The 19,032-nt window shown below is 38.1% G+C and overlaps 1 protein-coding gene and 1 long non-coding RNA gene across 3 annotated transcripts; both read left to right on the top strand.

Annotated features, from left to right (window-relative positions):
• Window positions 1–537: 537 nt before the first annotated feature.
• Window positions 538–13,061, top strand: dhdds (dehydrodolichyl diphosphate synthase). 2 transcript variants are annotated; one of them, XM_080426461.1, is made up of 9 exons: window positions 538–564; window positions 1,724–1,793; window positions 2,451–2,567; window positions 3,114–3,256; window positions 6,456–6,572; window positions 8,107–8,208; window positions 8,714–8,828; window positions 10,151–10,258; window positions 12,174–13,061. In XM_080426461.1, exons 2-9 carry the CDS (start codon window positions 1,731–1,733, stop codon window positions 12,414–12,416), a joined length of 1,008 nt encoding a protein of 335 aa, XP_080282587.1. In that variant the 5' UTR covers window positions 538–564; window positions 1,724–1,730; the 3' UTR covers window positions 12,417–13,061. The 2 variants fall into 2 exon arrangements, with proteins under 2 accessions (XP_080282587.1, XP_080282586.1); XM_080426460.1 differs by having other exon boundaries at window positions 538–576.
• A 1,497-nt stretch (window positions 13,062–14,558) lies between these two features.
• On the top strand, window positions 14,559–18,548 carry LOC308084140. Its single transcript, XR_013933048.1, has 6 exons — window positions 14,559–14,716; window positions 16,749–16,769; window positions 16,887–16,916; window positions 17,123–17,176; window positions 17,430–17,486; window positions 17,721–18,548. It is a non-coding gene; the product is annotated as an uncharacterized lncRNA (long non-coding RNA).
• Window positions 18,549–19,032: the final 484 nt, after the last annotated feature.

Below are 19,032 nucleotides of genomic sequence, written 5' to 3'. Positions count from 1 at the left end.
ATTGGCATCAAAATGTACTTAAAGTACCAAAAGTAAAAGTAATCAGTATGCAGAATGTCCCATTTCAAGTTTTCTAAATGTATAAAAACCTTTTGAAAATAGCAATCTACAAGCTCACAACGAGCTAGTAGATTGGCTAGTAGACCGAAATATATACATATAGAGTGGTTAATGTATGTTTAGTAATAATACAAATCTAAATCTTCAAAGTAACTAGTAATTAAAGTTTTAAAATAATTGTGAGGAGTAAAAGTGTGCCTCTGAGTCTCTGACTCTGAGACGTAGTGTGTAGTGAAAGTACTGAAAATTGGAAATACTCCAGTAAAGTAAAACATATATACAATTATATTATATATGTATATATACTTGTACTTAAGTACAGTACTTGAGTAAATGTACTTAGTTACTTTACACCGCAGTCTTACACAGTGACAAACGTTGCTGCGATACAAAAAATGCACGTGTGGTCCATCCGTATGACATACAGATCTACTCCGCTAACACAGGAAGTAGTCGCATACGTCACTTCACTCCAACCAGGAATTGAACGTCATCGTAAAAGCTGTGAGTTGGAAGGTCTGTACATTCAATGTGTAAAATAATAATAAACACCAATAGTCTTTATATGCGATCGAGCAATCCAGTTGTTTAAATGTAACGAATGAAACCATTGTCATGCTGTTGAAAGGTTTGGTTGTCAGTTTATGTCTGAATACAGCGTTGAGTTTCCCTTGCATCATGTCTTGTAAGCTCAGCTGACTGCTTGGAAGAAATACACATGATGTATGATCATTAGGAAAGATGTGTGTTGTTTATTTTGAGCTGCAGTGCAGAAGCTGTTCAGGTTTCAAAGGTGCAGTTTGTTTCCCGTCTTTATAGAAGCATCACTTATTACATGTATTTGCTTTTATGATCATTTAGCCATCTTGATTTCTTTGTTCTAGCCCTAGAATGGCTGTGATATTACATGTATGTGTGTGTGTGTGTGTGTGTGTGTGTGTGTGTGTGTGTGTGTGTGTGTGTGTGTGTGTGTGTGTGTGTGTGTGTGTGTGTGTGTGTGTGTGTGTGTGTGTGTGTGTGTGTGTGTGAGTGATATCATAGCCATCCTAGGGCTAGATTTGTACTAGCCCTCTAGAATAGCTGTGATATTACACACACACACACACACACACACACACACACACACACACACACACACACACACACACACACACACACACACACACACACACACGTATGTATACATACATACATACATACACACACACACACGTATACATATGATAACACACACACATACATACATACATACATACATACATACATACATACAGACTGTATGTATTGTATGTATGTATGTATGCATGTATGTATATGTATGTATGATTCATACATATACATACATGTAATATCACAATCATTCTAGGGCTAGATTTGTACTAGCCTTAGAATGTCTGTGATATTATTATATACATGCATACACACACACACACACACACACACACACACACACACACATACATACATACATACATACATACATACATACATACATACATACATACATACATACATACATACATGTAATATCACAGGCTAGAATTGTACTAGCCAAGACCGACTAGCCAAAATTGCATGCTTATTTGATCCCGTCTGTATGGTGCAGAAAACAGACGTTTAAAATGTCTAAATTGTGCATTATTTTTTTTGTTTTTGTTCAAAGGTTGAAGATGTCCTGGATTAGAGAAGGCGAGCTGAACTTCATTGAGAAACTCTCAGCCAACATACTCAAGGTAGAGGAATATCACACACTGCTTGTAAATAAAATGTTTTGCTGGTTAAAGAGTTTTTACTCTATGGTGTTTGTAATATGAAATGTAAGCTTACCATAATCACAGTAAACATTATCATGTCTTCAGTCATATTCAAGGGCTTTTTTTTTAACTAACTCCAGTCACCTTCAGTTCAGCACAGCTGAGGTGTGTGTGTGTCACTGTCCAGCTGACGCTCATTGACACTAGTTAATGTTACTAGCATCAAAGCAATTATGTTGTGTTTCTATATCAAATAGAACTACACCTAATCTAAGATTCCATCAAAGCCAAGAATTTTTACACAACCCTCTCTGGTATTATATCTTTTTTTGTTTGAGCTGTCGGAAATAACTAGGCTACACTTGGTTGTTAAAGTCAAGATGAAAAAATTATAATAATTTGGATTAAACTGATTGGGAATACGTTTTTAAAGAGAATCTTTTTATTTTATTTTATCGTTTTGAATAGAATTGTGACCCCAAGAATCGGAATCGAATCGGTAATGTGATGTCAAGTGTTTTGGAGGAGACATGTGGTTGTCTACACGCTCACTAAGACCAAAACAGTACGGGTCAGCAGCAATTACTAAATTGTGAGAGAGAGAAAATGCCATGTCTATTTGTCTCTCTTGAACAGGCTGGTCCAACACCTAAGCATGTGGCCTTTATCATGGATGGCAACCGACGATTTGCCCGTAAGAAACACGTGGAGCGACAGGAGGGACATATGCAGGGCTTCAATAAACTAGCAGAGGTAAGGAAATTACCCTCATTTTCCCTCAATGCCTTATTTCACTACTCTGCCATTCTGGAATCTAGAGATGGACCCATATAAAGAATGGACGACGTATGGGCCAATATATCCACATCTGTATTTGTTGTCAAGGACGACATGTTGCTGTGATATGTAGGACCTATATTTGACGTTACAGTTTAACACTGACAATATAACTTTTAATTTTACATTTTTATTTTATATATTCTTTCATGAAATTCTCAGTAATTTACTGATACTTAACAAACAGTACTAATGTTTGTTTGTTTATTTGTTGTATTTGTTGTTAATAATGCTAATATAATAATGTAATTACCTTTGCATAGTTACATCAGTGCACAATCCACATCGAAAAGTGTGGTTACGATGAATGATGTTCAGGGCTGGTGGATTTCAGGCTTTTCAGGATGCTGCTACCAGTGAAGAAAAAGCTTCTGTTTCTGTTTAATAATAGTGATCAAGGCCATTTGTCTGAGATCTTTTCACTTCGCTAACATATTGGTGATTTTCTTTTCCCCCCGCCAGACACTACGTTGGTGTTTGCATCTGAACATTCGTGAGGTCACAGTTTATGCCTTCAGCATTGAGAACTTCAAGCGGTCCCAAGATGAAGTGGATGGACTGATGGAGCTGGCCAAGCAAAAGTTTATTAAACTGTTAGAAGAGCAGTGAGTATCAAAAGTCATATTGATTGGATCTAAAAACCTGTCACAGCGAGAAAAGAGATCTTCCTGTACCTAACCTATATCAGTCATTTGGTCTTCTTTAGAAAATAATATTGCTTTGGCCAATAAAGTAATACTTCACCCCCAAAATGACAGTCAGTTACTCACCCCATGAAGCCTTGAATTCATGGAGTATTTTTTATTTGTGTTGCATACCTTCCACGGTGAATGAAGACAAAAGAAAATATTTGATGAATTTAAGTTTATAGGTTGCCAAGATTAACAACAGCAAAACTATACGATACGATACGATACGATAATACTTTATTGTCAGTTCACACTGAAATTTGTCTTGCGACCCAGCAGCCATGTATGCAACAATGAACAGTACACACATTTGACATGACACAAGAAAAACAAAACAAAATACATACATAAAGACATACAAAGACAAGAGCAGTGTCCACCTCTCAGCCTACCCCTGGCCTATAACTCCTGATTAAGCCTCAGTGTCGTCTGATGGACAAAGGACCTCTTCAGTTTGACCTTATTGTATGTAGGAACACTGTATCTCCTTCCTGAAGGCAGCAACCTATATTCTCCATACAAAGCATGGCTAGTGTTTGAAGTGATATTCCTTGCCAACCTTATCATACTGTCATTATACGTAGTTGTATAGAGCCTCTGAAGTGGTTGTCCAACAATCTTTGAACAAATGTTCAGTTGCTGCAGCAGTTGTGACTTTAAGGCTACGGACAGACATACATACCAGGTGGTACTACAGTACTGAAGAACACTCATAATAACAGAAGTGAAAAACAAAAGAAGAATCTGTCTGCTAGCACCAAAAGATCTCAGACAGCGAAGGAAATAGACTATTTGCTTTGTCTTCTTACCCACTGATTCAATCTGGTCTTTCCATGACAGAAGGTGGTCAATTACTACTCCTAGGTATGTATACGAACATACCTGGTTGATCTGTTCACTATGAATAGTAATGGGGGATCTGTGTATCTCTAGTGGGGCACCAAAAACAATCTCCTCTGTCTTTTTTGTGTTAATGATAAGAGCGTTGTTATCACTCCACTCCACCACCTTATTTACTCTGTGTTGGTGCAGTCCAGGATCACTGGATCTATCCAAAAGAGAAATCAAAACTGTATCATCAGAGTACTTTAGAATGTATTGGTCTGATTTGTCAGTGCGACATTCAGACAGACATTCCTCAGTACGACAGCTGTCAGTATAGAGGGTGAAAAGTACAGCTGAGCTTACACAACCTCTGTACCGCAACCTTTCTTATAAGCAAACTGACAGGGGTCGAATTTGTCTTTAGTTATACTTACAAGATGTTGCAACAGTATTCTTTCCAGTGATTTCATGATCACTGAAGTGAGAGCTATGGGTCTATAATCCTTATGTTCTTTTGGACATTGGATTTTGGGTAGTGGTTTTATGTGTGAGGTTTTCCAACACAGAGGAATTGTGTGTGTGTCTCCAGAGGTTTGAAATATTGGTTGCCACACAGGAGCCAACTCAGATGCAAAGTTTTTGAGGAGAAAAGCACTGCACTCGTCCGGCCCATTAGCTTTCCTTGTGTTAGTACACCGAAACACTTTTCTGACATCCTCTTCAGTGATGACAATTCTGTCTGAGGGGGCAGGTGTTACAGCCTTGAGTATTTCAGTGCACTTAGAGGAATCGCCTAATGATTCGAATCTGGCAAAGAAAGTATTTAGGTCATTAGAAAAGCCAAGTTCATTATCTGTCACAATAGGTTTGGTTGACTATATGAACTAGAAAAAGTACTCCTCGGAGCACAGGTCTCCGCCAGGTCATGTAGGTTATTGTGGGCCAGCAATGTTCGGAATTCGCCAATCAGGATAGAATATGAAATGATTTTCTCCTGGTGGAGAAAGAAAATCAGTTTATAAACTCTCAAACAACTCGCACAGTATTATCCAAGTGTTTTCATTCAAGTCTTCAATCGTATCGCCGTTCATTGGTATTTCCATTTCCGCTAAACACTTGGGTGTGTGAACAGTCTGATGCACAAAGGAAGAAGGCGCCTGGGCATGCGTGTGGGTTTCAACACATGCTGAGTTCGCACATGCACTCACTCACCCAGATGTGTTCCTCGTTCGTGCGTGAGACTGTTTATCCCAGAAGTAAAATTTGTGTGAGAATGTACTTCTAAATTGCAGTATTTTTGAAGTACTGAGCATAAGATTGCATACATAACATTTAGATTAATTTGTGAGAGTTGTATGGGAGATTTTTGTATTGTATTGTATACAATATTGTATTGTAAGTATTTTCCTTCTTTTTTTGATTTTTCATTCACTATGCATCACAAACAAAGATTCTCCATGAATTCAAGGGTAATTAATAGGAAAAAAATACATTTAGGGGAGGAAGTATTCCTTAAACCACTTTCAACTTGGTGTCCCTATTTTGGGCATGTAATTAAAGGTGAAAATGTAAGATTTTACTAATTGTAAAATAGTGAAAATAGCACATCTACATCGACTTTTTTCACTATTTGTCCTACGACAAAGTTTAAAAAGCTTAAGTGGTTAAAGCAGCACTATGTAACTTTCTAGCAACTATATAGCATATTATGTCCCACAAAATGATAAAGTTACATGTTTAAGCATTAACAATCATCCTGATCCTAATGAGTTTCATCCTGGTATTTGCCAAGGCACCAAGGCAGAACTGCCAGTCAAAGAGAAGACTGGCCAATCACAGCACGTCCTCGCCGGATAATGCTTGCACAGACTCTTGGGTAATGAAGTCTAAGACGTTGGCTGCCATGTTATTTGTGTCCAAAGTGGCCACTGATACCCCAAACTACATAGTGCTGCTTTAACTGAGTTGCTTCAGGGACAGCCAGTTACCATAGATATTGAGAGACTGACAAATAACTGAATAGTTGCTGGTCCAATTCTTTGTACCCACATGCAGGTTTATTACAGGTTTGACTCAGCAGCCAGACGGCGGTTTGTGTAGGTTGTCCCCCTTCCCCACCACAAGGGGAGAATTGAATACATAGGACCACAATGGAAACAAGTCCTCAGGACTTTTTTGTGTTTTACTTTTAGGTTTAATGTCTTATTGTACCACGTGCTGTTTACATTTCTGACTAATAAAGTATTCAATCAATTTAAACTAACCACCTACCCTCCTCCCCCCTCCCCAGAGAGAATCTTGAGAAGCATGGTGTTTGCGTCCGTGTATTAGGAGACTTGACACTACTGCCACTGGACCTTCAGCAACATATCGCCAAAGCTGTGGTCGCAACCAGAGCTCACGACAAGTATGCAACCTTTTGTTCTTTCTTACATGTAAAGGTACTACCCCACACACTGCTTTCATGTTACCGAGCATGATCACCTTTTATTGCATTGGGAGGGCTTTGGTGATCACATGAACACATCTATATTTCACCTATACTGCCCTACAAAGCCAAAGTGCAGTAACTAAGCGACGAATCCAACTGATAAAAAAAGGCTTTAATGTGTTTTAACTGGCCGGCCAAATGGGTTATCGGTATATTAGTGATATTGCACTAATTGCATATCTGTTCATGAGGTAACTGTCTTACGTACTTGTTATACTATACATACCATTGTGATTAGGTAATTGTTCCAGTAGGTTTTAGATGCTAAATCATGAAGATAAGTGAATATGATTCACCTGTATACACAGAATATCACATGATACACATTGTTATATTTCACAGTACTAGACCTTGTTATGCAATACCCATGTCTAAGTACCGGTTGTAACAGTCTGTCTGTCTGTCTGTGTCCCTTTGGGGTGGGGGGGGGGGGGGGGGTTCTAGTAAATCCTTGTGCCTGGTAAATGCACAGTTTGCGCTGACTGGAAAGTGGACTGACTAAGTAATCAAATGGCAGGTGTGGGGAATTTGCCAAATCAAGCTTCGGCTGGGGTTGCCATGGTAATCAATTAGCTCTTTTGGGCCAAGGCCAGAGCCTTTTCTGGCGGTTCTGGACAACCGCCTATTCGACCGAGAGTTGAAACAAAAGCAGGAGAAATGTTGTGTCCAGTCTTTATCAGGTCAGGTTGGTCACATGATTTCTCCCATTTATGGGTAATTAATATACACCAAATGAACATATACATATATACATATGATGAATAAAATGTTTTACTCTTGCAGTTTTATTTGATTATATATATTAATTATTTATCAATTTATAAAAAATAAATAAAAGGGATCCAATATAGAAATATTAAAAAAAGAAAAGAAAATACTCATCTTAAACTCTTTTTTTTATTATTGATTTAGTTGAATGTATTAGGTGCAATTCATGGCTGGGACTGACAGATTGTAATACAGCTGCTACAACTAAATCAACTGGATGTCTCGTTGTGGGGCATGGTGGTGGCGCCCTCACATGGATGTTGGTGGTTGGGACAGGGGACTTGGGACTTGCCATATTGTGCAACTCTTTTCTGTGTTGGATTCCTTAAAGTACCTGCTATTTTTATAAGAACGGTTAAAACATTTGTAATATAAATATTCATTTGCATCTAAGTATATGTTTTTTCATATTTAATATTAATTATTTATATGGGAGTACTCAGATCACCTTGACCTGATGAAGACTGTACATAACATTTCTGCTGCTTCTGTGAAATGTAACACTGTGTGTCACCTGCCAATAGCTTACATGTGCCTCTTAGACTTTGTCATCCTGAGTACAACCCTTCTCATCTGTGTCTCAGCTTTACCCTGCACCCCACCACCACCATGACCACCAACTCATCTCCTGACAAAATGGTTAACAAATGAATGAATTATTGTAAACTGTCCTGTTCAACAGATGCTTCCTGAATGTGTGCTTTGCGTACACCTCAAGACATGAAATCACCAATGCAGTCAGGGAAATGGCTTGGGGAGTGGAGCAGGGGCTTATCAAGTCAAGGTAAGCATCTGCCTCAGATACACTGACTGCTGTCTTGTGAATTCATCTTTTCAGCATCCCAGGCACATATACAGTAGTGTGTAACATGTCGTTCATGGTATTCTCATCATAATGTGTTTTGCTCTACAATACGGCGCAATGCCATAGCTCAGTGGTTCTCAAAGTGGGGTCCAGGGACCCTCAAGGAAACCTCAGGGCGTTAACTATGAGAGTAGTTACTATGAGACACTTACGGGTCCGTTTGATTTCCATTTGTACGTATACTCTCAGAGTTATGGGGATCCTCAAATAAAGTTTTAGAACCACTGCCATGGCTCATCGGTTCAAGGTTGACAACCTTAATGATAATCGCCTCTTATTTGATTTTGATCACCTGCCACCAAGATATCTGTGATTGAATGCTATGAATAGCTCATTGTGTACCATGACCATTACCATGTGTGTATGTGTGTGTGTGTGTGTGTGTGTGTGTGTGTGTGTGTGTGTGTGTGTGTGTTGTGCTCAGTGATGTGTCCGAGGCCCTGCTCAGTGAGTGTCTGTACAGCAGCAACTCCCCGAACCCAGATCTTCTCATCCGCACTTCAGGAGAAGTGCGCCTCAGTGACTTCCTCCTTTGGCAGGTGATTATGGGACTGGCCTCTTGTTAAGCCTAATTTATATACGTGGGACTACCACTGTGTCCCGCGCCAAGCTCTCTCTACAAGCTCTCGCCACATCGCAGTGCAACGCGTTGTAAGCTTTGTAGATCTTCTCTTTTTGGCAAGGGACACTGTTGCACAGTATAAACAAGCCATTAATTAAAGTAGGATTTACATGTTTTTGGAAGATTAACTACTACTCATTGCTACCCATTATTCATCTATTTTTTTCACATTTTATGCCTGATTATATCCTTTTTTATATGTTTTTTACAAGTAACTTTTTAATAAGTTTTCTAAAAAACGTTTTTATTCAAAAAATGTAGAAGAAATTCATGTTGCTATATACATAGCAACATCTAAAATGACACGGCTGCTTTCCCGGTTTTAAAGGTTTAACAACAACGTACTAAATTACTAAAGTGCTTTCCAGGTCTTAATGGGTTAAAGGAATATTTTACCCCCAAATGTCCAATTACTACTCTGTAAAACCTTCAATTCATATACAAATTTTGTTTTAACTTTAGTTTTAGTGCATTTTTCTTTTAGCAATGTAGCATTACTTGATGATGGATGAAGAATCCAAAAATTAAGAGAATACTTTGTGAATCGACAGTAAAGCAAACCAAAAAAATCAATATATAACTCTCGCTCTCAGAGTATGCCTGGGCGAACACATGCATGTGATCTCAGATGTGTTGAAGCCCCCAAGTGTTTTAATACTAATGTTTAGCAAAAATAGTTATTTTATAGCAATTAACATTATTGTCCAACACTATAAATGATTGCGTTAATGACGTGTACACAATCATTTTAATCCAGTGTTAAATGGCACCATCTTGTAAGGAATAATGGCTCATTCCTACATGCAGAATCAGGAGCAAAGGTTGTTACCATGACAACTGATCTAACTCATGTCTCAAAGTGATTTCTACGAAACGCTATTCCTTACAAAAAATATATATTTAGCACAGAATCTTAAGCATTATCCTGTCAATGGTGTCCCTAATTGGCCTTAGCAACAACTCACAGAAGACATTACAAAATAATCCATACTGCTCTCAGACACGTGTGTGTGTGTGTGTGTGTGTGTGTGTGTGTGTGTGTGTGTGTGTGTGTGTGTGTGTGTGTGTGTGTGTGTGTGTGTGTGTGTGTGTGTGTGTGTGTGTGTGTGTGTGTGTGTGTGTGTGTGTGTGTGTGTGTGTGTGTGTGTGTGTGATGTTCACATCACTTAGTTCTTCTGCATGCCTGATGTAGTGTAACAGGTATTCATTTTCATTTTCATTTTTTCCCCCATCCTGCAGACCTCTCACTCGTGCATAGTGTTCCAGTCAGTTTTGTGGCCAGAGTACTCATTCTGGAACTTGTGTGAAGCCGTCCTCCAATATCAATTCAATTACAGATCGATTCAAGTAAGTACGCTATGTTATTCAGGTGAAATTTGGTTGGTGTTGCACAATAGCATACCTGCATTGGAGGAGAGCAGGGCTTGAACAGTCCGTTCTGTGCAGAGTAAGTAGGTCGAAGTGGCTTATTGTCAGTATCAGCCGAGCAAGAAAGGCGTCTTATCCCCCTTACAAGGCTCTAGACCAGAGAGGTGGATTGATTAGGTGGAACGCCACATCTACCGTCAGCTCCCAGTACTTACTGCACGTCTTTGTTACCAAGCCGTGCTACTCATGTGCTGAGTTGGTGGTGCCTGGAATCGAACCCCGAAACTTGCATTTCAAAGGCGAGCACTCTAACCTAGCACAACCATTATCAGCAATAATATTATTTTAATGTTTCCGTTCTTGGATTCTACCCCCAACATAGTGTTTCTAAATCTTTTAGCCATTTTGTTATCTATAGTATTTCATTTATCCAGGGTAGGCTTGGTGAGTGTGAAGGCTGTTTTACAGCAACGCCCTGCTTCACTGTCATACAGTTGCACACATTCACACCTGGGACTGGGAGCTGCTAAATACAACCACAATGTTATACTGGAGCAGTTAATGTATGCAATATGCTCAAAAACACATTATTTATGTGCTACTGTTAACGCAAATAATACAATTTACATCAGGTAGGCTAAGAATACGTTACATGTCTTTAGATTTCTTCATATTTACTGTGAAAATGTTTCACTTACAAATCAAACAGTCATTGATTTACCCTCCATCACTCCGCTTTTGACCTTGCTGTAAAATAAAACTGTTGGTACTACATTAACAGATCTAGCCTAATTCAAACTTGTAGCTCTATCAAATAACCTACTAAAGATTCAAGAAGTACCAATAACAAACACACACACACACACACACACACACACACACACACACACACACACACACACACACACACACACACACACACACACACACACACACACACACAGGAGTTGAGGTCTAACTCTAGATAATTAAGCTCTTTATACAGTACATATCCCTGTATGACCCTCTTTAGAATAGAGCAGTAGTGACCTTGGATTGCATGCAAACTCAGCATACTGTACTATGAGCTCAAACAAGAATGCAATACATAGAATAAAACTATTTAAATTAAATTATTAAAACACATAAACATCTTAACATTTCTTAGATAATATTTTATCTCATTTTGATGTTCCACAAACATAAGATCCTCCTTTGGGTTATTGTAAATAGCATACAATATTTACACATTGCAAGCAAACAATAGAATATTTGAAAATCCTGAATAATGATGGGATATCCGTGGCTTCATGAAATCAAGCGTCTAGTCTATACAGGCAGCCTGGCTGCCGTACAGTCCATATTGTGTATTCAAACGTCTGAAAAGAATGTCCTCTGGAGAATTGGGAAAGACTTCAGGCATGAAAATGCATGTTGCTCTTGGAGCATGCATCGATACAATGAGGTACACTGAAACACAGATCCTTACATTTAGTTTTCGTTTCTACTTCTAGTAAATATCATTACGCAGTTCAGAGCCCTGGAGGAGAGTAAAACAAAAAAGATCAACCCCAAGGCTAATAATTCTTATCAATTGAACTTTAATTAATGTAATTTAATTAAACTACCATGTATAGTGTTATAGCTGTTGCATGACATAACTGCCCATTTACACTGGCCTATTGTCCATGTACACGCTGTGTTTGCTAAATTTGTATCAACAAAACTTTCCTGTACATTTATCAAACATGAAATGAAGTAAAGCTTTTGGCTTTATTACGTGACCATATTCACACAGCAGGCATTTTTGCTCTCATGTCATTCTGCCGTAATGACCGTATAGAAAAATGTCTGCCGTGTGAATATGGTCAATTAAACTAACCAGATCTGAGCAGTGGTGTCTGTGGCTTTGCAGAAAGCCAGAGAGCTCCACAGAGAAGAGCAGGCTCGACTGCAGCTAGAAGCAGATCGTGCCTGTACAGCAGAGTTCCTGCAGCATCATGGGAATGGGAAGCCAGCTGATGCCCAGCGGAGACAGGAACTACTGTTAAACTACACTGCCCGTCGGGAGGAACGGGCTCAGGACTTCGTAGGAGCACTGAAGCATAAGAGGAATACTTTCTTGAGTGATTTATCCAGCCAAGCTGCCATGGCATAGAGAAGCTACAAAGAATGGACCCCCATGTTGAAATGGGGCTAAACCCTCTCCCTTCCTCTTTCTTAATACGACTGCCGTCGAAAAGGGAAGAGCGAACACGAACTTGCAACAGTTTGTTTTTTGTATTATTGATTTATACAAAGATGAGAGGGTATTTTTTTTACCCCTATGGGGCTATACTGTAGGAAGTATATGGGGGAATATTTATGGCTATAGATCTAAGTCTTAAAAGGACATGTCTGGTCAAGATGTAGCTTAAAGATGTATATGTTGTATAAATTGTGTGTCAAATACATGCCACTTACTAGAATATCAGGTACTGGGCCCAGGTTTTAGATACAAATTTGAAAGCAGTTTGTGATTAAGGTCAGAGAAATATAAACCAGTACCATTGAGTGCTTTTCTTGTGGCCAAAAATGCTATCTCATTGTTAATTGTTAAATCTGTCTGTGATGTTGACAATATACAAAACTATATTTTGACCAGCTTTCTTAGTGAAAATAAAATTGTGATTATCTGTATGTTAATGCCATGTTGACTCACTTAACTCTTTATTTTTTACTATGTTGCCATTCATTAAAACAACTACAATTGGCTTGTGTGTGTGCGCGTGTGTGTGCGTGTGTGTGTGTGTGTGCGTGTGTGTGTGTGTGTGTGAGAGAGAAACCCACACCATTAGCAGTGTAATTGTAACGTAATGTAACGTACCCAAATACAAACATTATGGTTTGATTTGTCAAACTTGAGTTTGAGGTGATTGTTTTTTCTCCATAGTGGTGTTTATCATATTGGATTCTTCCATCAAACTAACAGAAGACGGCCACTAGTACTTGCACTCTATATTTTACTAAAACTTGATAACTTATTCGCTAATATGCAAAAGATATTAGTAATTATTCAGTGTTTTCCAAGTTATTGACATGTCAATTTAAGTTTGTACAGGTGGATAGTACTACGTAGTCTAATAAGGTTCAGTCTTATTCAATTCAGTTGCAGTGAGCTAGAAAACAATACAAAGACAACTTATTAGACATACTAAAACCACACATCCACGAATTAAAGTTTAAAACAAAATGTGCTGGACGTTTCCTCAGAGATCATGATGACACTTGTCTTGAGTGTGAGTTGAGCAGGCTGATGGGTGAAGGAATATGTATTTAGATATTTATATAAAACAGTTACATGTAATTTTATATAGTAGAGTAAAGGACAGCCTTTTATCAATCATACCCAAGTACACAGGTCTTGTGGTTTGTTTGGCCTGGGAGAAACATCTTACTATTAATTTGTATTTATTCCAGTCACCTCTTATTTAGGCTATTGGGAACTTGTAATTGTCTGTGTGTGGACCTATATACTGTAATCAATCTTCACAGAGAATAATATAGTAGTATGATATAGTATAATAGTATTTCCAATTTTCAGTACTTCTACTCCACTACATCTCAGAGGCAACATTTTTACTTTTACTCCATTACAGTTATTTGAAAAACTTAGTTACTAGTTACTTTGTAGATTTTGATCATTATTACAAAACATGTATTAACCACGTCAGCCATATACATTTCGGCCATTTGAAAATAACCGATCTACAAGCTCACAATGCATCGCATCTGCTATTTTCAAAAGATTTGTATACATTTTATACATTTGAAAACTTGTGAAATGGGACATTCTGCATAATGAGTACTTTCTACTTTGGTACTTTAAGTACATTTTGATACCAATACTTTTATACTTTTACTCAAGTAAATTTTGAATTCTGGACTTTTACTTGTAACAGCTAGAGTATTTCTACATTGCAGTATTGATACTTTTACTTAAGTGCAAAATGGGAGTACTTTTTCCACCACTGTCTGTACTTTTACTCACTTTTAATTAATTTAATTAATTCTTCAACTAACAATATGAGATGTAATACAAACTAACTAACGATTTGCTGAGTATAAGTATTTTCAGTCAAACAAGAAATACTGGCTGTAATACTACGCCCCCTTGTGACATAAATTCATATTTCTTTTTTTAAAACTGCCTCTTTGACGTATGGGTGGCGCTTAAAAGCACGTGACACGATGGCATCCAATGACCGACTCCAAAATATAAAACCGGTTCGAACCGGTTTCGTTCTTATATTTCAGTGTATAAAGTATTAAAACATTCAGCTTGTTATACATTCGCCATTATACCCGCTCAAACGTATAGCCGATATCTCTATTTCCTCTTGGAGGGAAAATAATTTGCAGTTTCATTTTTTTGAAATTTTCTACTCCTTTCCCGTCCTCAACATGCCCAAAAGAAAGGTAAGATTATTTTATTTGTATTTTTTTTACTTTTCTCAGTTATAGCTCATTCTGTGGCCTTAAAGCTTCTCGTGTTCTTAGATCGAGGTTAACGTTTGATTTTGATTTGTACATCAGAAGAACGTCATCACCGTTAACCCACTGACATGGCTGCTCTAGCAATGGAGACCTATTTTAGTCATTTTGATGCATCCTCTCGTGCGCCGCCTATAAAAGCTTTATACGATATTTTACAAATGCATCGTCAACACTAAAGTCAACACTAACGAATTTAACTCTATTAAATGTGCATATGTTCATGCAAAAGCACCAGAATCGTGGATCGCGCCTTGCAAAAAAAATAAAATAATTCTGGCGCCCATCTCCTCTCCTCTCCGGGGGGATGTGTGTGTTTTCTGCCAGCGTCAGATTGTGCTTTTTTAGGGCTGGTAATATTAACGTTACACGCTGTGCACGGGAATGCAATACTTGTTGTAAGTTAAAAAAAATAATACGAGTAAAATAATAAGTGATTGCAATAAGTATTCGACGTTATAAGCGGAGTGGATGTGTGGCCGGGGAGGGTTTTGGGTGTGTACATTAGTCACCTAGGAGTCAAATAAGTTCAGCTTCCAAAGTTGACGAGGACGTGGGGGGAGGGGAGGGTGTGTGTGTGTGTGTGTGTGTGTGTGTGTGTGTGTGGGAAATGCAAAATGTTAGTGGCGGGCTTACCACTTTTTAAAAAACAAATGTATTTTATTAGTTTTTGTTAAATAAAGAATGGTGGCACTTTATGTCCATGTTTCTTTTTTTTTGCTGGTTATCAATCAAAGCTTAAAACGACACTGTATTTAAACCGCATGTGAGGGAAAATGTGAGGTTTCCTTTTTTTAACTGAGGTTGTCGTCCTACTGCATGATTTAAAAGTGTTGTATTTAAATATACCGGTAGGCTATAATATATTTAAACAATAATACAAAAAATACAATACAAAAAAAAATACATTGGGGGGGAAAAAAAGTCTACTCATCAATTCTTACATTTCTTGCGGTTGATTGTATAAAAAAAATTGCTAACGTCTACGGGTTTGTTATTTGGGGCCCATATGTTGCGTGGAGATAAAGATTAGCAGCATTGTTACGGTTAATCTTATCATGTTCTTAACAGCTGTCGGGCGCGCAGACTGGTGCAAAACAAAGGAAGTGTCAAAGCCCTCATGTATGCTTCGTCGCACGACGGTGTCGCGCGCCGAAAATAGCAGACCTACAAGCTCACTGCGCGCTGCGGACGCGACGCGTTGTGAGCTCGTAGGTCTGCTGTTTTAGGCGCGCGACACCGTCGTGCAACGCAGGATAAATGGGGATTCAGCGCGCCAACGCGGTGTCATCATGACACGACGGACCAGATTTCAAATTCGAATATGCGCGGGAGGCAGCGTTGCCAGGTTTTGCGAGAGAAATAATCAATCAGGTCTAGGAAAACAGGCCCAAAAGAAGCAACTATAGGCCACATGATTGAGCACTTATATACATTGGCTATTTGAAAATAGCCAATCTACAAGCTCATAGCGACTCGTTGTGAGCTTGTAGATCTGCTATTTTCAAAAAACTCTTGCAATAAAATTGGAATATTTGGATTTTTATTTATTTATTAAACACCACAAATGCTCCCCTGGGCACAAGAAATTACTTATAATAAAGAAAACAAAAACAAGCCTAAATAAGCAACTACACAGAAAAACAAGCCCAAAGTTGCTTATAATAAGCGGACATGGCAACCCTGGCGGGAGATCCTTTGTCACAACAGCCCAACACACTAATGATGTTGTTTCTCCTCCCCTTGATAGACCGCCTATGACGCGTTACACTCAATAACCAATAATAATTGAGCGGTACATCAACTGCCACTCTGTGGCCTTTAGAAGTATTGAAGGGTTAATTTAAGATTCTCACATTGTTTGTGGAATGGTTTGCATTTTTTTTTAGAAAAGGCTTTATCGGCAATAACAATTTGTATCTGAATTAATGTGTTTCTTTTGGATTTTCTGTTGCAGGCAGCAGCAGGAGCTGAGGTGGTACGTATGTGTTAATATTGTTGTTGTAAATGATACAGTAGTCTATATAAGAATTAAACACTGAAATGTCATGTCTAGATTTTTTTTTAAAAGCCTGTCTCCCTCTTTTCTCTATAGGCTTCCCGGCGGTCTCCGCGGTTGGCAGCGGTGAGTTATATTGATGTAAACTTTGTTTGTCACATTTGTGATTACTGTTATTACTATTTTCATTTATTTATTTATTATTGTGTCATTATTTATATGACACAAGTTATATGACCTATATGCTTGTACCATGATACTGTAGATGCATGTTGTCACTCATGTAATCTTCATGGGCTAAAATCTTCTTCTTTTGTGTGCCTCCCCTGCAGAATCCAAAGCCAGCAGCAGCAGCAGCTAAGCCGAAAAAAGCTGCAGCCCCAAAAGTATGGAACAGACTGATATCAATCATTGCTTCTACCTGCATGCTTCAGCATTACGTCACACAGCATGTGAAACTAATTCATGACCTTTAGTGTTTCTCAGCTATCAAGTTTGACCTAGTTCCACGAGAAAGGGCCCTTGAGAAACAATGTAGATGGCTTGGTAGCCTTAAGTGACCTTTGAAGCATATGATGCAAAAGCAAAGATTTAAGCAATAAGCATACTAACTGGTGATATTATCTTGCTATCTTCCAGAAAGCAGCCAAAGGAAAGAAGGCCGCACCAGCTGAAAATGGGGATCCCAAGGCTGAGGTGAGTTACATACTCATAGGTTGTTCCACTGTCGATTTTGGAGACGCACACGCACACACACACACACACACACACACACACACACACACACACACACACACACACACACACACACACACACACACACACACATAAACATGCTGATAAATAATGGTCACAGTAGAAGGGGCCTGTCTATCATTGTTTAGTATAAGCCTTGAAATCTAACACTTCTCTTCTTTTTTTTGTTCCAAGGCACCAAAGGCTGAGGCCGCTGCAGATGCTAAATGAATAACAGTTCAGTTTTGCTTATTCTGTGTACTTGGTGATTGTACAGTTTTAAAATAAGTATTTTTTACCAAGTTTTATATTATAGATGTCATTTATAGTTTGTTTTGGGCTTGCACTTGTTGTATTGAAGCTGTTCCAAGAGAGTGGGGGTGGGATTTCACATTTCATATCCATTTTTATGCCATGTTGAAACGATTACCGTCCATATCCTGTAAAAGTAACATTTTTATCTTTGTCTAATCCTGATTTTTTTTTTTTAACTGCTGAATAATACAGATATTTTCCTACGTTTTGGATTTTAAATATAATTTTAAAACCCAAATAATATCATGAGGCAGCTAAAGTGTGTTACTTAAACGTTTAGGGAGTATAGGAGTTTCGCCACTATCTCCTTGTATTTTATTGTAAGGGTAATAACTAATGCAATGCTTACCAAATGTTTTGAAACACTGTACGTCAACATGAGACCCAGTCATTGGAAATACCATAGAAAAATATTCTGTAAGGAGAACTTGTATTAGGTCAACAGTTAAATACAACCAGACAACGAGTTATGTTGTGAACTCTTGTCATCTGAAAATATTCTTTTGCTTCTTAAATTATGTTCTGTAACAGTGGAAGGAAGGAAGCTTTTCTGATTCCTATGGGTTTCAATGTTCTAAATGTTATTGAATAAAACAATCCAAAATGTCAATTTGTTTGTTACTTTGCATGTTTTTTTATTCAATTAAATTCCTTCACTGACATTACCATTGTTGTAACTGCAAAAAATAAAAACATGTGCAACTCCCATTGATAAGATTATTATTAGTTAATGTGTTAAAATAATGGGAGGGGGCGGGGGGTTACGTGTTAAAGATGGGGTTTTATTGTATCTGTCGTCAATACTAGTTTACAACCTACTCAGTTTTACAGCCCCTTGCTCCTGTAGTTGTGGTCATAATTTATGTACAATGCCATTAAGACTCTTCACTGTTTTAGGACTAACAAAGGAAATACATGGATGTTTGAAACTGCAACACAAATTTTTATTATGTCCATATGATAATATATCCAATTTATATATCTAGTGTATTATAAACACCAGTATTACCACCTTTATTTGCTGTATGTTCACCTACATTTTTCACACATGGGCTTGTGAAACCCTTTGAGACAATGCACATCAATTCTTACAAAAGGACTGATGAAACCCTCTTGACTAATTCAGCTAACTCAAGATGATAACCTGTCTACAGGCAAAAGGCACATTTTGTCACTGCATAATTGTGTTGTA

Source organism: Gymnoscopelus braueri (assembly GCF_963280865.1).
Source record: "Gymnoscopelus braueri genome assembly, chromosome: 4".
NCBI lineage: Eukaryota > Metazoa > Chordata > Actinopteri > Myctophiformes > Myctophidae > Gymnoscopelus > Gymnoscopelus braueri.
Note: the sequence above shows the minus strand (reverse complement) of the source record. Positions and strands in the feature narration are given on the sequence as shown.

What these genes read in the sequence shown, in the direction of transcription:
- dhdds (XM_080426461.1), top strand. Translation starts at nt 1,731, where the DNA reads ATGTCCTGGATTAGAGAAGGCGAGCTGAACTTCATTGAGAAACTCTCA. An exon ending in GCAACCAGAGCTCACGACAA is followed by an intron (nt 6,573 to 8,106) that starts GTATGCAACCTT and finishes CCTGTTCAACAG; the next exon opens with ATGCTTCCTGAATGTGTGCT. An exon ending in TCAATTACAGATCGATTCAA is followed by an intron (nt 10,259 to 12,173) that starts GTAAGTACGCTA and finishes GTGGCTTTGCAG; the next exon opens with AAAGCCAGAGAGCTCCACAG.